Source organism: Salmo salar, unplaced genomic scaffold, assembly GCF_905237065.1.
Source record: "Salmo salar unplaced genomic scaffold, Ssal_v3.1, whole genome shotgun sequence".
In the NCBI taxonomy this organism is placed as follows: domain Eukaryota; kingdom Metazoa; phylum Chordata; class Actinopteri; order Salmoniformes; family Salmonidae; genus Salmo; species Salmo salar.
Window position 1 is genome coordinate 47,501 of NW_025550718.1, and position 22,500 is coordinate 70,000.

At 47.6% G+C, this 22,500-nt stretch overlaps 1 protein-coding gene across 4 annotated transcripts in view; it reads left to right on the forward strand.

Annotated features, from left to right (window-relative positions):
• Positions 1-2,050: 2,050 nt before the first annotated feature.
• Positions 2,051-22,500, forward strand: part of LOC106593305 (kelch-like protein 5) — a 27,741-nt gene continuing 7,291 nt past the window's right edge. For 2 of the 4 annotated variants that reach the window (XR_006767994.1, XM_045713932.1), the window contains exons 1-4: positions 2,060-2,901; positions 9,820-10,008; positions 16,885-17,021; positions 21,713-21,908. Coding sequence is in view for 1 of the 4 variants with exons in the window: in XM_045713932.1 (XP_045569888.1) it covers positions 2,312-2,901; positions 9,820-10,008; positions 16,885-17,021; positions 21,713-21,908 (1,112 nt within the window). In the remaining 3 variants the exon portion in view is untranslated. Of the gene's footprint in view, positions 2,902-9,819; positions 10,009-16,884; positions 17,022-18,072; positions 18,196-21,712; positions 21,990-22,500 lie in introns of those variants that run through there. The other 2 variants (XR_006767996.1, XR_006767995.1) reach the window with 2 other exon arrangements.

Consider the following 22,500-nt stretch of genomic DNA (forward strand, 5'->3'; position numbering starts at 1 on the left):
GTCGCTGAGTGACCAATCACTCTTGAGTTTCATTTCTCCTCCGAGTCTCATTCCAACTCTTCTAAGGAACTCTCCTTCCCTTCTGGTTGCAGAGTGTGTGTGTGTGGTTGTAGAGTGTGTGTGTGTGGTTGTAGGTGTGAGTGTGTGTGTGTGGTTGTAGTGTGTGTGTGGTTGCGAGTGTGTGTGTGTGTGTGTGTGTGTGTGTGTGTGTGTGTGTGTGTGTGGTTGTAGAGTGGAGTCAGGTGTGTTAGCTGGGGCAGAACTACGACCCCAATCAGGCCCTCGAGGACTGGAGTTGTCCAGGCCTGTTGTAGTGTGTGTGGTTGTAGTGTGTGTGTGGTTGTAGTGTGTGTGTGGTTGTAGTGTGTGTGTGGTTGTAGTGTGTGTGTGGTTGTAGTGTGTGTGTGGTTGTAGAGTGTGTGGTTGTAGAGTGTGTGTGAAGAGAGAAGAGAGGGAAGAGAAGGGATGTGATCAATCAATCAAATGTATTTATAAATCCTTCTTACATCAGCAGATGTTAAAGTGCTGTACAGAAACCCAGCCTAAAACCCCAAACAGCAAGCAATGCAGGTGTAGAAGCACGGTGGCTAGCAAAAACTCCCTAGAAAGGCCAGAACCTAGGAAGAAACCTAGAGAGGAACCAGGCTCTGAGGGGTGGAGATTAGAAACCTAGAGAGGAACCAGGCTCTGAGGGGTGGACCAGTCCTCTTCTGGCTGTGCTGGGTGGAGATTAGAAACCTAGAGAGGAACCAGGCTCTGAGGGGTGGAGATTAGAAACCTAGAGAGGAACCAGGCTATGAGGGGTGGAGATTAGAAACCTAGAGAGGAACCAGGCTCTGAGGGCACCCCGGGTGGAGATTAGAAACCTAGAGAGGAACCAGGCTCTGAGGGGTGGACCAGTCCTCTTCTGGCTGTGCCGGGTGGAGATTAGAAACCTAGAGAGGAACCAGGCTCTGAGGGGTGGACCACTCCTCTTCTGGCTGTGCCGGGTGGAGATTAGAAACCTAGAGAGGAACCAGGCTCTGAGAGGTGGACCAGTCCTCTTCTGGCTGTGCTGGGTGGAGATTAGAAACCTAGAGAGGAACCAGGCTCTGAGGGGTGGAGATTAGAAACCTAGAGAGGAACCAGGCTCTGAGTGGTGGACCAGTCCTCTTCTGGCTGTGCTGGGTGGAGATTAGAAACCTAGAGAGGAACCAGGCTATGAGGGGTGGGCCAGTCCTCTTCTGGCTGTGCTGGGTAGAGATTAGAAACCTAGAGAGGAACCAGGCTATGAGGGGTGGAGATTAGAAACCTAGAGAGGAACCAGGCTCTGAGGGGTGGAGTTTAGAAACCTAGAGAGGAACCAGGCTCTGAGAGGTGGACCAGTCCTCTTCTGGCTGTGCTGGGTGGAGATTAGAAACCTAGAGAGGAACCAGGCTCTGAGGGGTGGAGATTAGAAACCTAGAGAGGAACCAGGCTATGAGGGGTGGAGATTATAACAATACATGACCAAGATGATTGGTCCTCAGGGATCCACCCAGCCATTAACAGTCTATGGGAATGCTGCAAAGGAGAGGAGAGGAGAGAGATCTTCTCAGTTGATTCTAAGGACACACTTTTTAGGGTTCCTTTGGTTCCTCTGTAGGGTTCCCTTGGTCACACACACACACACACACACACACACACACACACACACACACACACACACACACAGCACCTCGACACCTTATTGTCCTATACCACCAGAATATTCTATTATGTAAAATATTGTTTGGTTTGTGCATAATGCGTTTTGACACATTAAATTCCCTTTCGTATGGATGAAGGGCTGTGGATGTGGTCATTTTATACACACACAGATAGTGGCCCAATTACGAGCTCCGTTGTGTCGTTGCAACGTGGAGAGAGAGAGAGAGAGAGAGGTGTGTGTGTGTGTGTGTGTGTGTGTGTGTGTGTGTGTGTGTGTGTGTGTGTGTGTGTGTGTGTGTGTGTGTGTGTGTGTGTGTGTGTGTGTGTGTGTGTGTGTGTGTGTGTGTGTGTGTGTGTGTGTGTGTGTGTGTGTCGGTGAGCACCAGCATAGGAGGGAGAGGAGAAAAGACAGCTCTACGACGTGCTCTTTTGGAAACAGAACGGAGTGCTGTGCTGCCTCTCTCTTTTTCCTCCGTTATCTCTCTCTCGCTCTCTCTCTCTCTCTCCCCCTCGTCTTCTCCTCCTCCTCTTCAAGCCTCCCTTCCTCAGTTGTAACCGTGCGGTTGCCAAGAGAGCTGTAGTACAGTAGCGACTGTAACTAGGTACGAGCTCCGGGACATTTCTCCCGGTCTCAAGAGCCTGAATGTCGACCAGCGGCTCCAGCTCCTCATCACGGAAGGACTTCGATGTGAAGCAAATCCTCCGAAGCCGATGGAGGTGGTTCGGTCACCCGGCTGTTCCCCCGCCAGGAGACTTCTTTACCGGGAGAGGAGCGGGGGCCAGCCCCGGAGAGTACCACAGCCCCTCTGTTAGTGGCTGTTCTACCGGTAACGGAATCGTTAACGGCGCCGGTACAGGAAATAACTGCTTAGTAGCAGTTGGAACTAGTGGTAACGGCAGTTGTAGTGGAAATAATTCATGCAACGCCAACAACAGAAAGTTTATGGATAATTCTGTTGGGAGTCCCACTGATAACCTCCCGGTAACACCGTTTGTAGCCGCGGCAGCTGAACATTCCTCTTGTCCGCGGTCATTCAACCAACCGGAGTGGGTCGACCCGTTGTCTTTCTCTCACTCTCGGCCGGTAACAGACACAGAGCGCCCCGGGGAGGGCTCATCGCTTCTCCAACCGCCGGTACCGGAGGCGGGTGTTCCCGCGGCTGAAGAGGAGACGGGACTGACGGGAGCCGAGAGTAATAACAACCACGACGACAATGCCTCCAGCTCCTGCAGGTATGAGGAGAATGAGACGAGTTTAGCCTAATGTCTCCTCTCGGTGCTTTAACATGGACCTATGTTTCAGTGTACGTTTATAGCGTTAAACTTTCTGTTAGCTCGACTACTTTCTGTTAGCTAGCCCCCTTTCTGTTAGCTAGCCCCCTTTCTGTTAGCTAGCCCCCTTTCTGTTAGCTAGCCCCCTTTCTGTTAGCTAGGCTACTTTCTGTTAGCTAGGCTACTTTCTGTTAGCTAGGCTACTTTCTGTTAGCTAGGCTACTTTCTGTTAGCTAGCCTCCTTTCTGTTAGCTACGCTCCTTTCTGTTAGCTAGGCTACTTTCTGTTAGCTAGCCCACTTTTTGTACGAAGTAAAATTCTCTATAGATTTTTACTGAATGGTCAACTTTATATAGCAGCGTTCAACATATGATGCTCGCTGTAGGCCTACTACCCTATATAGGACGCTCGCTGTAGGCCTACTACCCTATATAGGACGCTCGCTGTAGGCCTACTACCCTATATAGGATGCTCGCTGTAGGCCTACTACCCTATATAGGACGCTCGCTGTAGGTCTACTACCCTATATAGGATGCTCGCTGTAGGCCTACTACCCTATATAGGATGCTTGCTGTAGGCCTACTACCCTATATAGGATGCTCGCTGTAGGCCTACTAACCTATATAGGATGCTCGCTGTAGGCCTACTACCCTATATAGGATGCTCGCTGTAGGTCTACTACCCTATATAGGATGCTCGCTGTAGGCCTACTACCCTATATAGGATGCTCGCTGTAGGCCTACTACCCTATATAGGACGCCGCTGTAGGCCTACTACCGTAATATAGGACGCTCGCTGTAGTCCTACTACCCTATATAGGACGCTCGCTGTAGGCCTACTACCCTATATAGGACGCTCGCTGTAGGTCTACTACCCTATATAGCACGCTCGCTGTAGGCCTACTACCGTAATATAGGACGCTCGCTGTAGGCCTACTACCCTATAGGGACGCTCGCTGTAGGCCTACTACCCTATATAGGACGCTCGCTGTAGGTCTACTACCCTATATAGCACGCTCGCTGTAGGCCTACTGCCCTATATAGGACGCTCGCTGTAGGCCTACTGCCCTATATAGGACGCTCGCTGTCGGCCTACTACCCTATATAGGACGCTCGCTGTAGGCCTACTGCCCTATATAGGACGCTCGCTGTCGGCCTACTACCCTATATAGGACGCTCGCTGTAGGCCTACTACCCTATATAGGATGCTCGCTGTAGGCCTACTACCCTATATAGGATGCTCGCTGTAAGCCTACTACCCTATATAGGACGCTCGCTGTAGGCCTACTACCCTATATAGGACGCTCGCTGTAGGCCTACTACCCTATATAGGATGCTCGCTGTAGGCTTACTACCCTATATAGGATGCTCGCTGTAGGCCTACTACCCTATATAGGATGCTCGCTGTAGGCCTACTACCCTATATAGGATACTTGCTGTAGGCCTACTACCCTATATAGGACGCTCGCTGTAGGCCTACTACCCTATATAGGACGCTCGCTGTAGGCCTACTGCCCTATATAGGACGCTCGCTGTAGGCCTACTACCCTATATAGGATGCTCGCTGTAGGCCTACTACCCTATATAGGATGCTCGCTGTAAGTCTACTACCCTATATAGGACGCTCGCTGTAGGCCTACTACCCTATATAGGACGCTCGCTGTAGGTCTACTACCCTATATAGGACGCTCGCTGTAGGCCTACTGCCCTATATAGGACGCTCGCTGTAGTCCAACTGCCCTATATAGGACGCTCGCTGTCGGCCTACTACCCTATATAGGACGCTCGCTGTAAGCCTACTACCCTATATAGGACGCTCGCTGTAGGCCTACTACCCTATATAGGACGCTCGCTGTAGGCCTACTACCCTATATAGGATGCTCGCTGTAGGCTTACTACCCTATATAGGATGCTCGCTGTAGGCCTACTACCCTATATAGGATGCTCGCTGTAGGCCTACTACCCTATATAGGACGCTCGCTGTAGGCCTACTACCCTATATAGGACGCTCGCTGTAGGCCTACTACCCTATATAGGATGCTCGCTGTAGGCTTACTACCCTATATAGGATGCTCGCTGTAGGCCTACTACCCTATATAGGATGCTCGCTGTAGGCCTACTACCCTATACAGGACGCTCGCTGTAGGTCTACTACCCTATACAGGACGCTCGCTGTAGGCCTACTACCCTATATAGACGGGCAGTCGGAGATATCAACCCAGTTAGATGGGCAGTCGGAGATATCAACCCAGTTAGACGGGCAGTCGGAGATATCAACCCAGTTAGATGGACAGTCGGAGATATTAACCCAGTTAGATGGGCAGTCGGAGATATTAACCCAGTCGGAGATATTAACCCAGTTAGACGGGCAGTCGGAGATATTAACCCAGTTAGACGGGCAGTCGGAGATATTAACCCAGTTAGACGGGCAGTCGGAGATATCAACCCAGTTAGACGGGCAGTCGGAGATATCAACCCAGTTAGACGGGCAGTCAGAGATATTAACCCAGTTAGACGGGCAGTCGGAGATATTAACCCAGTTAGACGGGCAGTCGGAGATATTAACCCAGTTAGACGGGCAGTCGGAGATATTAACCCAGTCGGAGATATTAACCCAGTTAGATGGACAGTCGGAGATATTAACCCAGTTAGATGGACAGTCAACCTAGCCTAGCTTTTAGCTAGCTACAGTGGTATCTTCAACCAAGCCTAGCTTTTAGCTAGCTACAGTGGTATCTTCAACCTAGCCTAGCTTTTAGCTAGCTACAGTGGTATCTTCAACCAAGCCTAGCTTTTAGCTAGCTACAGTGGTATCTTCTACCTAGCCTAGCTTTTAGCTAGCTACAGTGGTATCTTCTACCTAGCCTAGCTTTTAGCTAGCTACAGTGGTATCTTCTACCTAGCCTAGCTTTTAGCTAGCTTACAGTGGTATCTTCAACCTAGCCTAGCTTTTAGCTAGCTACAGTGGTATCTTCAACCTAGCCTAGCTTTTAGCTAGCTACTGTGGTATCTTCAACCTAGCCTAGCTTTTAGCTAGCTACAGTGGTATCTTCAACCTAGCCTAGCTTTTAGCTAGCTACAGTGGCATCTTCAACCAAGCCTAGCTTTTAGCTAGCTACAGTGGTATCTTCTACCTAGCCTAGCTTTTAGCTAGCTACAGTGGTATCTTCTACATAGCCTAGCTTTTAGCTAGCTACAGTGGTATCTTCTACCTAACCTAGCTTTTAGCTAGCTACAGTGGTATCTTCAACCTAGCCTAGCTTTCAGCTGGCAGCTCCGCAGTGCAAGCTAGTTTGACTTTCTATAAAGTTTGAGAAACAAGTTGAAGATAAAGTTATGTTTTGTTTAGTTACATGTTTTATTGTCACCGGAAACCATATATTTATCCTGTCTTGAATGACAAGGTCACATTTTTGCAATCTCTCAAAATAAATGCAATAATCTTGCGTTACAAACACTTACAACAATGGATTCTAGTCAATTGTAGTTAATTACCAAGTTGTTTTGTGCTAAACTATATAGAACATTGGCCTGTTGGAAACTACAACTCCCTACTACAATGTTACACTTCAGGCTTGATCTGATTTCTCTACAGAAACTGCAAATCAAAGCTCAGAGAAAATAAATAACGAAATGGAATTCAAATAATTTAACCAACGTTGGTCAATTGGTTGTTTAAAAAATATAAAATAACAGACATTTCGGTTAATCGTTCAGCACTAATTTGAGGGTATTTTTTTAATCCATATTGGGTGAACCGTTTCGAAATTACAGCACTTTTTGTACATTGTCCCCCCCCATTTTAGGGGAGCAAAAGTATTGTGACAAATTCAATTAAGTATTTGGTCACACAATGACTACATGTGACTTTACAATTTGTTGGATACATTTGCTGTTAGTTTTGGTTGTGTTTCATATTATTTTGTGCCCAATAGAAATGAATGGTTAAATAATGTATAGTGTCATTATGGAGTCAATTTTATTGTAAATAAGAATAGAATATGTTTCTACGTTCATGTGAATGACACAATGATTACGGATAATCTTGAATGAATCATTAAGTAATGTGTGCGAAAGTTAGTCATAAATATCATACCCCCAAAATGCTAACCCTCCCCTGTTATTGTAATGGTGAGAGATTAGCATGTCTTGGGGTATATGCTATAAAATGCTAACCCCTCCCTGTTATTATAATGGTGAGAGGTTAGCATGTCTTGGGGTATGATATAAAATGCTAACCTGCAGTTATTGTAATGCTGAGAGGTTAGCATGTCTTGGGGGTATGATATAAAATGCTAACCTCCCCTGTTATTGTAATGGTGAGAGGTTAGCATGTCTTGGGGTACGATATAAAATGCTAACCCCTCCCTGTTATTGTAATGTTGAGAGGTTAGCATGTCTTGGGGTATGCTATAAAATGCTAACCCCTCCCTGTTATTGTAATGGTGAGAGGTTAGCATGTCTTGGGGGTATGATATAAAATGCTAACCCCTCCCTGTTATTGTAATGTTGAGAGGTTAGCATGTCTTGGGGGTATGATATAAAATGCTAACCCCTCCCTGTTATTGTAATGGTGAGAGGTTAGCGTGTCTTGAGGGTATGACATTTGTGCGTCTGTAACTTTCTCACTCATCATCATTCATGATTCATTCAGGGTTATCCAACCCAGCAGCTTTGGAGTTCTTGACACTCAAACCGGTGTAACCGGCACCTACTACCAAACCCCGTTCTAAGGCAGTTAAATCTTTAGTCTTACCCATTCACCCTCTGAATGACACACACACACAATCCATGTCTCAATTATCTCAAGGCTGAAAAATCCTTCTTTAACTTGTCTCCTCCTCTTCATCTACACTGATTGAAGTGGATTTAACAGAGTTTTTCACCTGGATTCACCTGGTCAGACTGTGTCATGGAAAGAGCAGGTGTTCTTAATGTTTTGTATTCTCAGTGTATTCAGTCCTTCAGACAGTACTCACACCCCTTGTCTTAATGTTTTGTATTCTCATTGTATTCCGTCCTTCAGACAGTACTCACACCCCTTGTCTTAATGTTTTGTATTCTCAGTGTATTCAGTCCTTCAGACAGTACTCACACCCCTTGTCTTAATGTTTTGTATTCTCAGTGTATTCAGTCCTTCAGACAGTACTCACACCCCTTGTCTTAATGTTTTGTATTCTCAGTGTATATAGTCCTTCAGACAGTACTCACACCCCTTGTCATTCACCACATTTTAGTTGTTTACAGCCTGAGTTTAAAATGGATGACATTTAGGTGTTGTGTCACTGATCTACACACAATACCCCACAAGGTCAAAGTGTTTTAAAACCTTTTTTTAAATGAATAAAAATGTTTAAAACTGTAATGTCTTGAGTCAATATGTATTCAACCCCTTTGTAATGGCAAGCTTAAATAAGTCGCTCTGGATAAGAGCGTCTGCTAAATGACGTAAATGTAAGTTCAGAATAAGTTGCATGGACTCATTCCATGTTCACACATATACAATTATCTGTAAGGTCCGTCAATTGAATAGTGAATTGCAAGCACAGATTCAACCACAAAGACCAGGGAGGTTTTTCAATGCCTTGCAAAGAAGGATATTGATTGGTAGATATGGGGGGGAGAAATGACATTGACTATCCCTTTGAGCATGGTAAAGTTATTCATTACACTTTGGATGGTGTATCAATACACCCAGTCAGTACAAAGATACAAGCGTCCTTCCTAACTCGGTTGCCGGAGAGGAAGGAAACCGCTCAGGGATTTCACCATGAGGCCAATGGTGACTTTAAAACAGTTACAGAGTTTAATGGCTGTGATAGGAGAGAACTGAGGATGGATCAACAACATTGTAGTTACTCCACAATACTAACCTAAATGACAAAGGTGCTTCTACAAAGTATTGACTCAAGGGTGCAAATACTTATGTAAATGAGACATAATGAGTCATTATGGGGTATTGTGTGTCGATGGGTGAGAAAAAAAATCTCAATTGAATCCATTTTAAATTCAGGCTGGTTCAACAAAATGTGGAACAAGTCAATGGGTGTGAATACTGTCTGAATCTGTGAATGGATATCCAGTCTTATGGAGGAGTCTTCTAAAGGAATGGACTCTGAATCTGTTAATCTGTCTCGCTGTCTCTCTGTCTCTCCATCTCTCTCTCTCTCTCTTTGTCTCTCTCTGTCTGTCTCTCTCGCCATCTCTCCTCTCTCCCTCTCTCCCTCTCTTTCTGTCTGTCTGTCTCTCTGTCTCTCTCCTCTCTCTCTCTGTCTCTCTCTCTCTCTGTCTCTCTCTGTCTCTCTCGCTGTCTCTCTCCTCTCTTTCTCTCTCTCGCCATGTCTCTCTCTCTCTCTCTCTCTCGCTCCATCTCTCCATCTCTCTCTCGTAAATTTAAAGGCTGCTTTGGGAGCCATGATGGAGCTAAAGACTTGTTAAAAACACACACACACACACACACACACACACACACACACACACACACACACAGAGACACAGACTTATTCACTGACAATGACTCACCCACAGATGGACAGACTAGCCAAGATGCGTTTTGTCTTCCAAACTGCCACTACTGAATATAGTGTCAAAGCCATTCTGGCTCAGTGCTCTGCTCAGTTTCCCTTTTGTTAGTAAAGATATGGAGAAACTGGGAGCCATTTTTGGGGGGGGGGGTGAGGGGGATGGGGCAGACTAAAGTGCAGTGTGTGTGTCGTCCTATGATCTTGGTTTCCATAGACTGACAAATTAAAACACTATCTTGAAAGTGATGGTGTGTACTTCTTGTCTTTCTCTCGCAGGTTAAATAAAGGCGATAAAATTATTACAAAGTGTGTGTGTGTGTGTGTGTGTGTGTGTGTGTGTGTGTGTGTGTGTGTAGGACTTCCAACAGCAGTGCGACGCTGTCCTCATGCGTGTCGATGGAACCGTGCGTGTCCTCCGACGAGTGTGTGTACACGGCTCACACACACGCAGACCTGATCTCCAGCAAGATGGAGACCTACCTCCGGACCAAGCAGCTGTGTGACGTCACTCTGGTGTCAGGGGACAGGAGGATACCTGCTCACAGGTAACACACACACACGCAGGAGCGCGCACACACACACACACACATACATACACACACACACACACGCAGGAGCGCGCACACACACACACATACATAACACACACACACACACACACATACATACAACAACGCAGGAGCGCACATACACACACACACACACACACACACACACATACATACACACACACACACATGCAGGAGCGCACACACACACACAGACACACAGACACACAGACAGAGAGACAGAGAGAGAGACACACACACATATACAGTCGGAAGTTTACATCCACTTAGGTTGGAGTCATTTAAAACTTGTTTTTCAACCACTCCACAAATTTCTTGTTAACAAACTATAGTTTTGGCAAGTCGGTTAGGACATCTACTTTGTGCATGACACAAGTCATTTTTCCAACAATTGTTTACAGACAGAGTATTTCACTTATAATTCACTGTATCACAATTCCAGTGGGTCAGAAGTTTACATACACTAAGTTGACTGTGCCTTTAAACAGCTTGGAAAATTCCAGAAAATGATGTCATGGCTTTAGAAGCTTCTGATAGGCTAATTGACATCATTTGAGTCAATTGGAGGTGTACCTGTGGATGTATTTCAAGGTCTGCCAAAAGATATCAGCCAAGACCTCAGAAAACAAATTGTAGACCTCCACAAGTCTGGTTCATCCTTGGGAGCAATTTCCAAACGCCTGAAGGTTCCACGTTCATCTGTACAAACAATAGCACGCAAGTATAAACACCATGGGACCACGCAGCCGTCATACAGCTCAGGAAGGAGACGCGTTCTGTCTCCTAGAGATGAACGTACATTGGTGTAAAAAGTGCAAATCAATCCCAGAACAACAGCAAAGGACCTTGTGAAGATGCTGGAGGAAACGGGTACAAAAGTATCTATATCCACAGTAAAATGAGTCCTATATCGACATAACCTGAAAGGCCGCTCAGCAAGGAAGAAGCCACTGCTCCAAAACCGCCATAAAAAAGCCAGACTACGGTTTGCAACTGCACATGGGGACAAAGATTGTACTTGTTGGAGAAATGTCCTCTGGTGTGATGAAACAAAAATAGAACTGTTTGGCCATAATGACCATCGTTATGTTTGGAGGAAAAAGGGGGAGGCTTGCAAGCCGAGGAACACCATCCCAACCGTGAAGCACGGGGGTGGCAGCATCATGTTGTGGGGGTGCTTTGCTGCAGGAGGGACTCGTGCACTTCACAAAATAGATGGCATCATGAGGAGGGAAAATTATGTCGATATATTGAAGCAGCATCTCAAGACATCAGTCAGGAAGTTAAAGCTTGGTTGCAAATGGGTCTTCCAAATGGACAATGACCCCAAGCATACTTCCAAAGTTCTGGCAAAATGGCTTAAGGACAACAAAGTCAAGGTATTGGAGTGGCCATCACAAAGCCCTGACCTCAATCACATGGAAAATTTGAGGGCAGAACTGAAAAAGTGTGTGCGAGGCAAGGAGGCCTACAAACCTGACTCAGTTACACCAGCTCTGTCACAGGAGGAGTGGGCCAAAATTCACCGAACTTATTGTGGGAAGCTTGTGGAAGGCTACCTGAAACGTTTGACCCAAGTTAAACAATTTAAAGGCAAAGCTACCAAACACTAATTGAGTTTATATGTGAACTTCTGACCCACTGGGAATGTGATGAAAGAAAATAAAAGCTGAAATAAATCATTCTCTCTACTATTATTCTGACATTTCACATTCTTAAAATAAAGTGGCGATCCTAACTGACCTAAGACAGGGAATTTTTAATAGGATTAAATGGCAGGAATTGTGAAAAACTGAGTTTTAAATGTATTTGGCTAAGGTGTATGTAAACTTCTGACAAACTGCGCACACACACACACACACACACACACACACACACACACACACACACGTATAAATATATAATTATTAATATAATCTAACACACAGCTTTATCATCTTCTTCTTGATCTCTATTTTTAACTATTCACATTTATTCCACATCTGACTTCCCCCTCTTTACCTCCTGAGAAACCAGTAGCCCCTGTTTTGATTTTGTACTTCGGGAAAGTACTCAGCCCCCCCCCCCTTTGACTGTTTCCACAATATATTTAACTTTTTTTTTAATGTTACATAAATCTATTCGAAAATAGATTAAATTAATACAGAGCCTCATCAGTCTACACACAGTACCCCATAATGACAAAGCGAAAACAGGTTTTAAAGATTTTTTTTGTGTGCAAATGTATTAAAAATGAAAAACAGAAATACCTTATTTACGTAAGTATTCAGACCGTTTGCTATGAGACTCGACATTGAGCTCAGGTGCATCCTGTTTCCATTGATCATCCTTAAGATGTTTGTACAACTTGATTGGAGTCCACCTGTGGTAATTTCAACTGATTGGACATGATTTGCAAAGGAACACACCTGTCTATACAAGGTCCCACAGTTGACCAGTGAATGTCAGAGCAAAAACCAAGACATGAGGTCGAAGGAATTGTCCGTAGAGCTTCGACACAGGATTGTGTCGAGGCCCAGATCTGGGGAAGGGTACCAAAACATTTCTGCAGCATTGAAGGTCCCCAAGAACACAGTGGCCTCCATCGTTCTTAAATGGAAGAAGTTTGGAACCACCAAGACTCTTCCTAGAGCTGGCCGCCCGGCCAAACTGACCAATCGGGTGAGAAGGGCCTTGGTCAGGGAGGTGACCAAGAACCTGATGGTCACTCTGACAGAGCTCCAGAGTTCCTCTGTGGAGATGGGAGAACCTTCCAGAAGGACAACCATCTCTGCAGCACTCCACCAATCAGGCCAGACGGAAGCCACTCCTCAGTAAAAGGCACATGACAGCCCGCTAGGAGTTTGCCAAAAGGCACCTAAAGACTCTCAGACCATGATAAACAAGATTCTCTGGTCTGATGAAACCTAGTGTCGTGTCTTTGGCTATGCCAGATTAAGTGATATGACATGCTATTCTATAAAATCCTTTCTATGTAATTAATATTACCTGATTTAAACTAATCATGTAATTAACTAGAAAGTCGGGGGCACCACGAAAGAATGTTTGTAGAGCTGTTACCTTCCGAATAAACTCTTAAAGACCTAGTAATATTTTACATCAATTAGCAGTCAATATTTAATCGTCACCTTTATTTATTCTCATCTGAAAGTTGTAAATTCTTGGTTATCTTCACGAACCCTGGCTAACAAGTTGAATCAGCAATACAACATTTGGTTTAATTATTTATTTACTAAATACCTAAATAATCACACAGAATTACATCTACACAGGATGGGTCATGCATTGATTACTAATTATGTCATAAAGGAAAAAGGTCCCTAGCGGACGGAACAGCTGGTTACACAAAGAAAAGGTCCCTAGCGGACGGAACAGCTGGTTACACAAAGAAAAGGGGGTTGGGTTTTTGAATGAAAAGCGCGGAAGACTGAGGAACAAAGGGATGTGGTCTCTGATCGGACCTTGTAAAAGCTGTGCTATCGTAAATACAGAATCTTACGCATTCTAAATAACCTCCCGTTTTGGTAAAGGAAAATGCAAGAAATATTTACTCTGAGCTGCGCTTCTCAATAGGTTGGTCGTAGATGGAAGGCCGTGTTGCCCGACAGAGATCTTCCTGTCCTCTGAAGAATGTCTGGTAGAACGGATGTGTTGTAGTACCGTCGTGTGTTTGGTAGAAGAGATACTTTGTCCGTCCTTTCCTAGCCCACGTTTACAGCTGCTGCTGCTCACTCAACGGCTAGGAGGTATCACTTCTTTAGTGAATAAGAGTTCAAAGTTCATACCAAGTTGCCGTACTGATACTCTAGAACCTCACTGAACAGATATTCTAGAACCTCACTGAACTGATATTCTAGAACCTCACTGAACTGATATTATAGAACCGTACTGGACTCATATTCTAGAACCGTACTGGACTCATATTCTAGAACCGTACTGGACTGATACTCTAGAACCTCACTGAACTGATATTCTAGAACCTCACTGAACTGATATTCTAGAACCTCACTGAACTGATATTCTAGAACCGTACTGGACTCATATTCTAGAACCGTACTGGACTGATACTCTAGAACCTCACTGAACTGATATTCTAGAACCTCACTGAACTGATATTCTAGAACCTCACTGAACTGATATTCTAGAACCTCACTGAACTGATATTCTAGAACCGTACTGGACTGATATTCTAGAACCGTACTGGACTGATACTCTAGAACCGTACTGGACTGATATTCTAGAACCGTACTGGACTGATATTCTAGAACCGTACTGGACTGATATTCTAGAACCGTACTGGACTGATATTCTAGAACCGTACTGGACTGATGTTCTAGAACCTCACTGAACTGATATTCTAGAACCGTACTGGACTGATACTCTAGAACCGTACTGGACTGATATTCTAGAACCGTACTGGACTGATATTCTAGAACCGTACTGGACTGATATTCTAGAACCGTACTGGACTGATACTCTAGAACCGTACTGGACTGATATTCTAGAACCGTACTGGACTGATATTCTAGAACCGTACTGGACTGATATTCTAGAACCGTACTGGACTGATACTCTAGAACCGTACTGGACTGATATTCTAGAACCGTACTGGACTGATATTCTAGAACCGTACTGGACTGATATTCTAGAACCGTACTGGACTGATATTCTAGAACCGTACTGGACTGATATTCTAGAACCTCACTGAACTGAAGTTGGCTTAGTTCTGTAGTTTGATATTAGCCCTTTTAACGTCTGGACCGTCGTCCTCACATCCTCGGGAACACAAATGTTACATTTCGTTAATAGGGGCTTATGTCGTGGGGAGAGAAAGGGCGTGTTTCATAGTTTTTACAACCAATGTCTGTTCACTTGGGCGTGGCCACGGAGCGAACAGAATTTACCTTATGAAAACCCAATTCTCTCATTTAGAAGCTAAAATTACATTTAATCTTTTCACAAATAGTTTCATATTTAAAACATTTTAAATTGCACAACAATTCCATGTGAATGTGATAACTAGAATGTGTAGACTTTCCCAGATACAGTTTATGTCATCCTGTCATCAGTAATAATGTCCCAGACACCAACTGATCTGACATCATATTCATTAAGTACCAACACATATTTTCAACTGGCTCTATTACCGAAATATGGTTCCTTCCCCCCCCCCACATTTTGATGTTCCCAGACTCTCTCTATGTTAACAAAGGACTTTCCAAGAGTCACTCTGTAGAGTAGAGAGAGAGGAAAGGGGGGGAAGTATTTATGGGGGTCATAAACCTGACCAACAACGTCATGACACTAGATTGAACTCTTTGGCCTGAATGCCAAGCGTCACGTCTGGAGGAAACCTGTCACCATCCCAACGGTGAAGCATGGTGGTGGCAGCATTATGCTGTGGGGATGTTTTTCCAGCAGCAGGGAGTGGGAGACTAGTCAGGATCGAGGGAAAGATGAACGGAGCAAAGTACAGAGAGATCCTTGATGAAAACCTGCTCCAGAGCGCTCAAGACCTCAGACTGGGGCGAAGGTTCACCTTCCAACAGGACAACGACCTTAAGCACGTTACCAAGACAACCCAAATGGCTTCGGGAAAAGTCTCTGATTGTCCATGAGAGGCCCAGCCAGAGCCTGGACTTGAACCCGATCTAACATCTCTGGAGAGACCTGAAAATAGCTGTGCAGCGACGCTCCCCATCCAACCTGACAGAGCTTGAGAGGATCTGTAGAGAAGAATGAGAGAAACTCTCCAAATACAGGTGTGCTAAGCTTGTAGCTTCATACCCAAGAAGACTCGATGCTGTAATCACTGACAAAGGTTCTTGCTTCAACAAAAGTCCTGAGTTAAAGTGTCTGAATACTTATGGAAATGTATTTTTAATTAAAACACATCTATTTTTTGAAAAATACACGGAAAAGAAGACTCTCTCGGTCGACCAAGATTTAGTTTTTCAGTCGTAGAAGTTTTCAGTCGCTACACTCTCACACCCAGACACACCAGGCCTCTTTCCCCCCCCCCTAATGCATCTCATCGTAAAGGGGAACTATAGATGACTGATGTCCTATATTGGTACTACAGAACATAACTGTCATTTCTCCTTCCATTTCCTCATTTCGGATTTAAGTCCATGCTCTCCTCCTTTCTTCTGAAGAACATAGTTATATATATATACACACACACACACACACACACACACACACACACACACACACACACACACACACACACACACACACACACACAGTACCAGTCAAAAGTTTGGACACACCGACTCATTCAAGGGTTTTTCTTTATTTTTTACTATTTTCTACATTGTTGAATAATAGTGAAGACATCAACACTATGAAATAACACATATGGAATCATGTAGTAACCAAAAAAGTGTTAAAACAAGTCAAAATATATGTTTTATTTGAGATTCTTCAAAGTAGCCACCCTTTGCCTTGATGACAGCTTTGCACACTCTTGGTATTCTCTCAACCAGCTTCACCTGGAATGTTTTTCCAACAACAGTCTTGAAGGAGTTCCCCTCCTTCTCTCTGTCTCCTTCTCTCTGTCTCCTTCTCTCTGTCTCCTTCTCTCTGTCTCCTTCTCTCTGTCTCCTTCTCTCTGTCTGTCTCCTTCTCTCTGTCTCCTTCTCTCTGTCTGTCTCCTTCTCTCTGTCTGTCTCCTTCTCTCTGTCTGTCTCCTTCTCTCTGTCTGTCCCCTTCTCTCTCTCTCTGTCTCCTTCCCTCTGTCTCTCTCTCTCTTTCTGTCTCCTTCTCTCTGTGCTGAGATGGGACTTATAGGTTATAGTCCGATGATAGTGGTTTGAACCTCCTGAATTCCCCTCCCTTCCTCCCTGTCAGACTGGTCCTGTCGTCGGTGTCAGACTACTTTGCGGCCATGTTCACCAGTGATGTCAGAGAGGCCAAACAGGAAGAGGTTAAGATGGAGGGGGTGGACCCTGATGCATTGTGGGTGCTGGTGCAATACGCTTACACAGGTACACACAATTACACACAACCCTTGTGTAGGGCTCAGGACAAAAGAAGTGTACTATATATATATATATATCACACACTGGCCGGACAGTTTATTAGGTACACCACCCCGTACACCTAAATGGATGGTTCCTACAGACAGTGGGTCACGTGGACGTGGCTTGTTATATAAAGCAGGCAGACAGGCATCAAGACATTCAGTTACTGTTCCATTGAACTTTATGGGCAACACGTGTGACCTAAGTGACTCTGAGCGTGGTGTGATGGACGGGGCCAGGCGCGACGGATTCAGTATGTCAGAAACGGACGCCCTCCTGGGCTTTTAACAGACGACAGTATCTAGGGTTTATACTGAGAATGGTGTGATGATTTTAACAGACAGTATCTAGGGTTTATACTGAGAATGGTGTGATGATTTTAACAGACAGTATCTAGGGTTTATACTGAGAATGGTGTGATGATTTTAACAGACAGTATCTAGGGTTTATACTGAGAATGGTGTGATGATTTTAACAGACAGTATCTAGGGTTTATACTGAGAATGGTGTGATGATTTTAACAGACAGTATCTAGGGTTTATACTGAGAATGGTGTGATGATTTTAACAGACAGTATCTAGGGTTTATACTGAGAATGGTGTGATGATTTTAACAGACAGTATCTAGGGTTTATACTGAGAATGGTGTGATGATTTTAACAGACAGTATCTAGGGTTTATACTGAGAATGGTGTGATGCTTTTAACAGACGACAGTATCTAGGGTTTATACTGAGAATGGTGTGATGATTTTAACAGACAGTATCTAGGGTTTATACTGAGAATGGTGTGATGATTTTAACAGACAGTATCTAGGGTTTATACTGAGAATGGTGTGATGATTTTAACAGACAGTATATCTAGGGTTTATACTGAGAATGGTGTGATGATTTTAACAGACAGTATCTAGGGTTTATACTGAGAATAGTTTGACAAACAGAAACCATCCAGTCAGGTGCAGTCCTGTGGGTGAAAACAGATCCATGAGGATCCTTGTCACCGATTGGCTATTTACAGCAGACGACCACACCGGGTTCCTGTCCAATCAGCTATAAACAAGAAGAAGTGTCTCCAGTGGACACGACATCATCAACACTGGACACATGAGGAGAGGAAAAACACACAGCCTGGAACATGACAGTGAGTTAAGTTTACTTCAGTGTCCTGGTCAGTCCCCAGACCCCTCTGTGTCCTGGTCAGTCCCCAGACCCCTCTCAGTGTCCTGGTCAGTCCCCAGACCCCTCTCAGTGTCCTGGTCAGTCCCCAGACCCCTCTCAGTGTCCCGGTCAGTCCCCAGACCCCTCTCAGTGTCCTGGTCAGTCCCCAAGACCCCTCTCAGTGTCCCGGTCAGTCCCCAGACCCCTCTCAGTGTCCTGGTCAGTCCCCAGACCCCTCTCAGTGTCCTGGTCAGTCCCCAGACCCCTCTCAGTGTCCTGGTCAGTCCCCAAGACCCCTCTCAGTGTCCTGGTCAGTCCCCAGACCCCTCTCAGTGTCCTGGTCAGTCCCCAAGACCCCTCTCAGTGTCCCGGTCAGTCCCCAGACCCCTCTCAGTGTCCCGGTCAGTCCCCAGACCCCTCTCAGTGTCCCGGTCAGTCCCCAGACCCCTCTCAGTGTCCCGGTCAGTCCCCAGACCCCTCTCAGTGTCCCGGTCAGTCCCCAGACCCCTCTCAGTGTCCTGGTCAGTCCCCAAGACCCCTCTCAGTGTCCCGGTCAGTCCCCAGACCCCTCTCAGTGTCCTGGTCAGTCCCCAGACCCCTCTCAGTGTCCTGGTCAGTCCCCAGACCCCTCTCAGTGTCCTGGTCAGTCCCCAAGACCCCTCTCAGTATCCTGGTCAGTCCCCAAGACCCCTCTCAGTGTCCTGGTCAGTCCCCAGACCCCTCTCAGTGTCCTGGTCAGTCCCCAGACCCCTCTCAGTGTCCTGGTCAGTCCCCAGACCCCTCTCAGTGTCCTGGTCAGTCCCCAGACCCCTCTGTGTCCTGGTCAGTCCCCAGACCCCTCTCAGTGTCCTGGTCAGTCCCCAGACCCCTCTCAGTGTCCTGGTCAGTCCCCAGACCCCTCTCAGTGTCCCGGTCAGTCCCCAGACCCCTCTCAGTGTCCTGGTCAGTCCCCAAGACCCCTCTCAGTGTCCCGGTCAGTCCCCAGACCCCTCTCAGTGTCCTGGTCAGTCCCCAGACCCCTCTCAGTGTCCTGGTCAGTCCCCAGACCCCTCTCAGTGTCCTGGTCAGTCCCCAAGACCCCTCTCAGTGTCCTGGTCAGTCCCCAGACCCCTCTCAGTGTCCTGGTCAGTCCCCAAGACCCCTCTCAGTGTCCCGGTCAGTCCCCAGACCCCTCTCAGTGTCCCGGTCAGTCCCCAGACCCCTCTCAGTGTCCCGGTCAGTCCCCAGACCCCTCTCAGTGTCCCGGTCAGTCCCCAGACCCCTCTCAGTGTCCCGGTCAGTCCCCAGACCCCTCTCAGTGTCCCGGTCAGTCCCCAGACCCCTCTCAGTGTCCCGGTCAGTCCCCAGACCCCTCTGTGTCCCGGTCAGTCCCCAGACCCCTCTCAGTGTCCTGGTCAGTCCCCAAGACCCCTCTCAGTGTCCCGGTCAGTCCCCAGACCCCTCTCAGTGTCCTGGTCAGTCCCCAGACCCCTCTCAGTGTCCTGGTCAGTCCCCAGACCCCTCTCAGTGTCCTGGTCAGTCCCCAAGACCCCTCTCAGTATCCTGGTCAGTCCCCAAGACCCCTCTCAGTGTCCTGGTCAGTCCCCAGACCCCTCTCAGTGTCCTGGTCAGTCCCCAGACCCCTCTCAGTGTCCTGGTCAGTCCCCAGACCCCTCTCAGTGTCCTGGTCAGTCCCCAGACCCCTCTCAGTGTCCTGGTCAGTCCCCAGACCCCTCTGTGTCCTGGTCAGTCCCCAGACCCCTCTCAGTGTCCTGGTCCGTCCCCAGACCCCTCTCAGTGTCCTGGTCAGTCCCCAGACCCCTCTCAGTGTCCCGGTCAGTCCCCAAGACCCCTTTCAGTGTCCCGGTCAGTCCCCAGACCCCTCTCAGTGTCCTGGTCAGTCCCCAGACCCCTCTCAGTGTCCTGGTCAGTCCCCAGACCCCTCTCAGTGTCCCGGTCAGTCCCCAGACCCCTCACAGTGTCCCGGTCAGTCCCCAGACCCCTCTCAGTGTCCCGGTCAGTCCCCAGACCCCTCTCAGTGTCCCGGTCAGTCCCCAGACCCCTCTCAGTGTCCCGGTCAGTCCCCAGACCCCTCTCAGTGTCCCGGTCAGTCCCCAGACCCCTCTCAGTGTCCCGGTCAGTCCCCAGACCCCTCTCAGTGTCCCGGTCAGTCCCCAGACCCCTCTCAGTGTCCCGGTCAGTCCCCAGACCCCTCTCAGTGTCCCGGTCAGTCCCCAGACCCCTCTCAGTGTCCCGGTCAGTCCCCAGACCCCTCTCAGTGTCCCGGTCAGTCCCCAGACCCCTCTCAGTGTCCCGGTCAGTCCCCAGACCCCTCTCAGTGTCCCGGTCAGTCCCCAGACCCCTCTCAGTGTCCCGGTCAGTCCCCAGACCCCTCTCAGTGTCCCGGTCAGTCCCCAGACCCCTCTCAGTGTCCCGGTCAGTCCCCAGACCCCTCTCAGTGTCCCGGTCAGTCCCCAGACCCCTCTCAGTGTCCCGGTCAGTCCCCAAGACCCCTCTCAGTGTCCCGGTCAGTCCCCAAGACCCCTCTCAGTGTCCCGGTCAGTCCCCAAGACCCCTCTCAGTGTCCCGGTCAGTCCCCAGACCCCTCTCAGTGTCCTGGTCAGTCCCCAGACCCCTCTCAGTGTCCCGGTCAGTCCCCAAGACCCCTCTCAGTGTCCCGGTCAGTCCCCAGACCCCTCTCAGTGTCCCGGTCAGTCCCCAGACCCCTCTCAGTGTCCCGGTCAGTCCCCAGACCCCTCTCAGTGTCCTGGTCAGTCCCCAGACCCCTCTCAGTGTCCCGGTCAGTCCCCAAGACCCCTCTCAGTGTCCCGGTCAGTCCCCAGACCCCTCTCAGTGTCCCGGTCAGTCCCCAGACCCCTCTCAGTGTCCCGGTCAGTCCCCAGACCCCTCTCAGTGTCCCGGTCAGTCCCCAGACCTCAACCCTATAGAGCCTCTTTGGGTTGAGATGAAACGGGCTGTTGGCAGCGTGAATGTACCACCGTCCAATCAGCAGCAACTGCCTGATGCCATGGCGTCAGCATGGACCTACATCCCTGTGGAACATTTCTGACGCCTTGTGGAATACCCCGAAGACTTCAGGCTGTTCTGGAGTAAAAGGGCCGACTCGGTACTAGATAGGTGTACCTAATGAACTGTCAGGTGAATGTGTGTGTATAGATAGATAGATAGATAGATAGGGTTTAGGGTGTACTTAATAAACTGTTGTGTGTGTTTTAGGGTGTACCTAATAAACTGTTATGTATTTTTGTGTGTGTGTATACACACACACACACACACACTTTAAATCTTGAATACACTACAAGTTTACATTTCAATTCTTAGCAACAAAAGTGATCAAATTGTTTCTGTGTCTCTCTGTCTCTCTGTCTCTGTGTCTGTGTCTCTCTCTGTCTCTCTGTCTCTCTCTGTGTGTCTCTCTCTGTGTCTGTGTCTCTCTCTGTCTCTCTGTGTCTCTGTCTCTCTCTCTCTGTCTCTCTCTCTCTGTGTCTCTGTGTGTCCAGGTCGTGTGGAGTTGAGAGAGGACACTATAGAGTGTATATTGTCAGTATCGTGTCTCCTCCAGCTGCAGCCGGTGGTCCAGGCCTGCTGTAACTTCCTCATCAAACAGCTCCACCCTTCTAACTGTCTGGGGATACGGGCTACGCCGACACACAGAGCTGCTCACAGCTCCACCACGCTGCTCACAGCTTCACCATGGTAGGTTACACACTACCCCTTCCCCTGTAGACACACAGAGCTGTTACACACCTCCACCACGCTGCTCACAGCTACACCATGGTAGGTTACACACTACCCCTTCCCCTGTAGACACACAGAGCTGTTACACAGCTCCACCACGCTGCTCACAGCTACACCATGGTAGGTTACACACTACCCCTTCCCCTGTAGACACACAGAGCTGTTACACACCTCCACCACGCTGCTCACAGCTCCACCACGCTGCTCACAGCTACACCATGGTAGGTTACACACTACCCCTTCCCCTGTAGACACACAGAGCTGTTACACACCTCCACCACACTGCTCACAGCTACACCATGGTAGGTTACACTACCCCCCCCGTAGACACACAGAGCTGTTACACACCTCCACCACGCTGCTCACAGCTTCACCATGGTAGGTTACACACTACCCCTTCCCCTGTAGACACACAGAGCTGTTACACACCTCCACCACACTGCTCACAGCTACACCATGGTAGGTTACACACTACCCCTTCCCCTGTAGACACACAGAGCTGCTCACAGCTCCACCACGCTGCTCACAGCTTCACCATGGTAGGTTACAC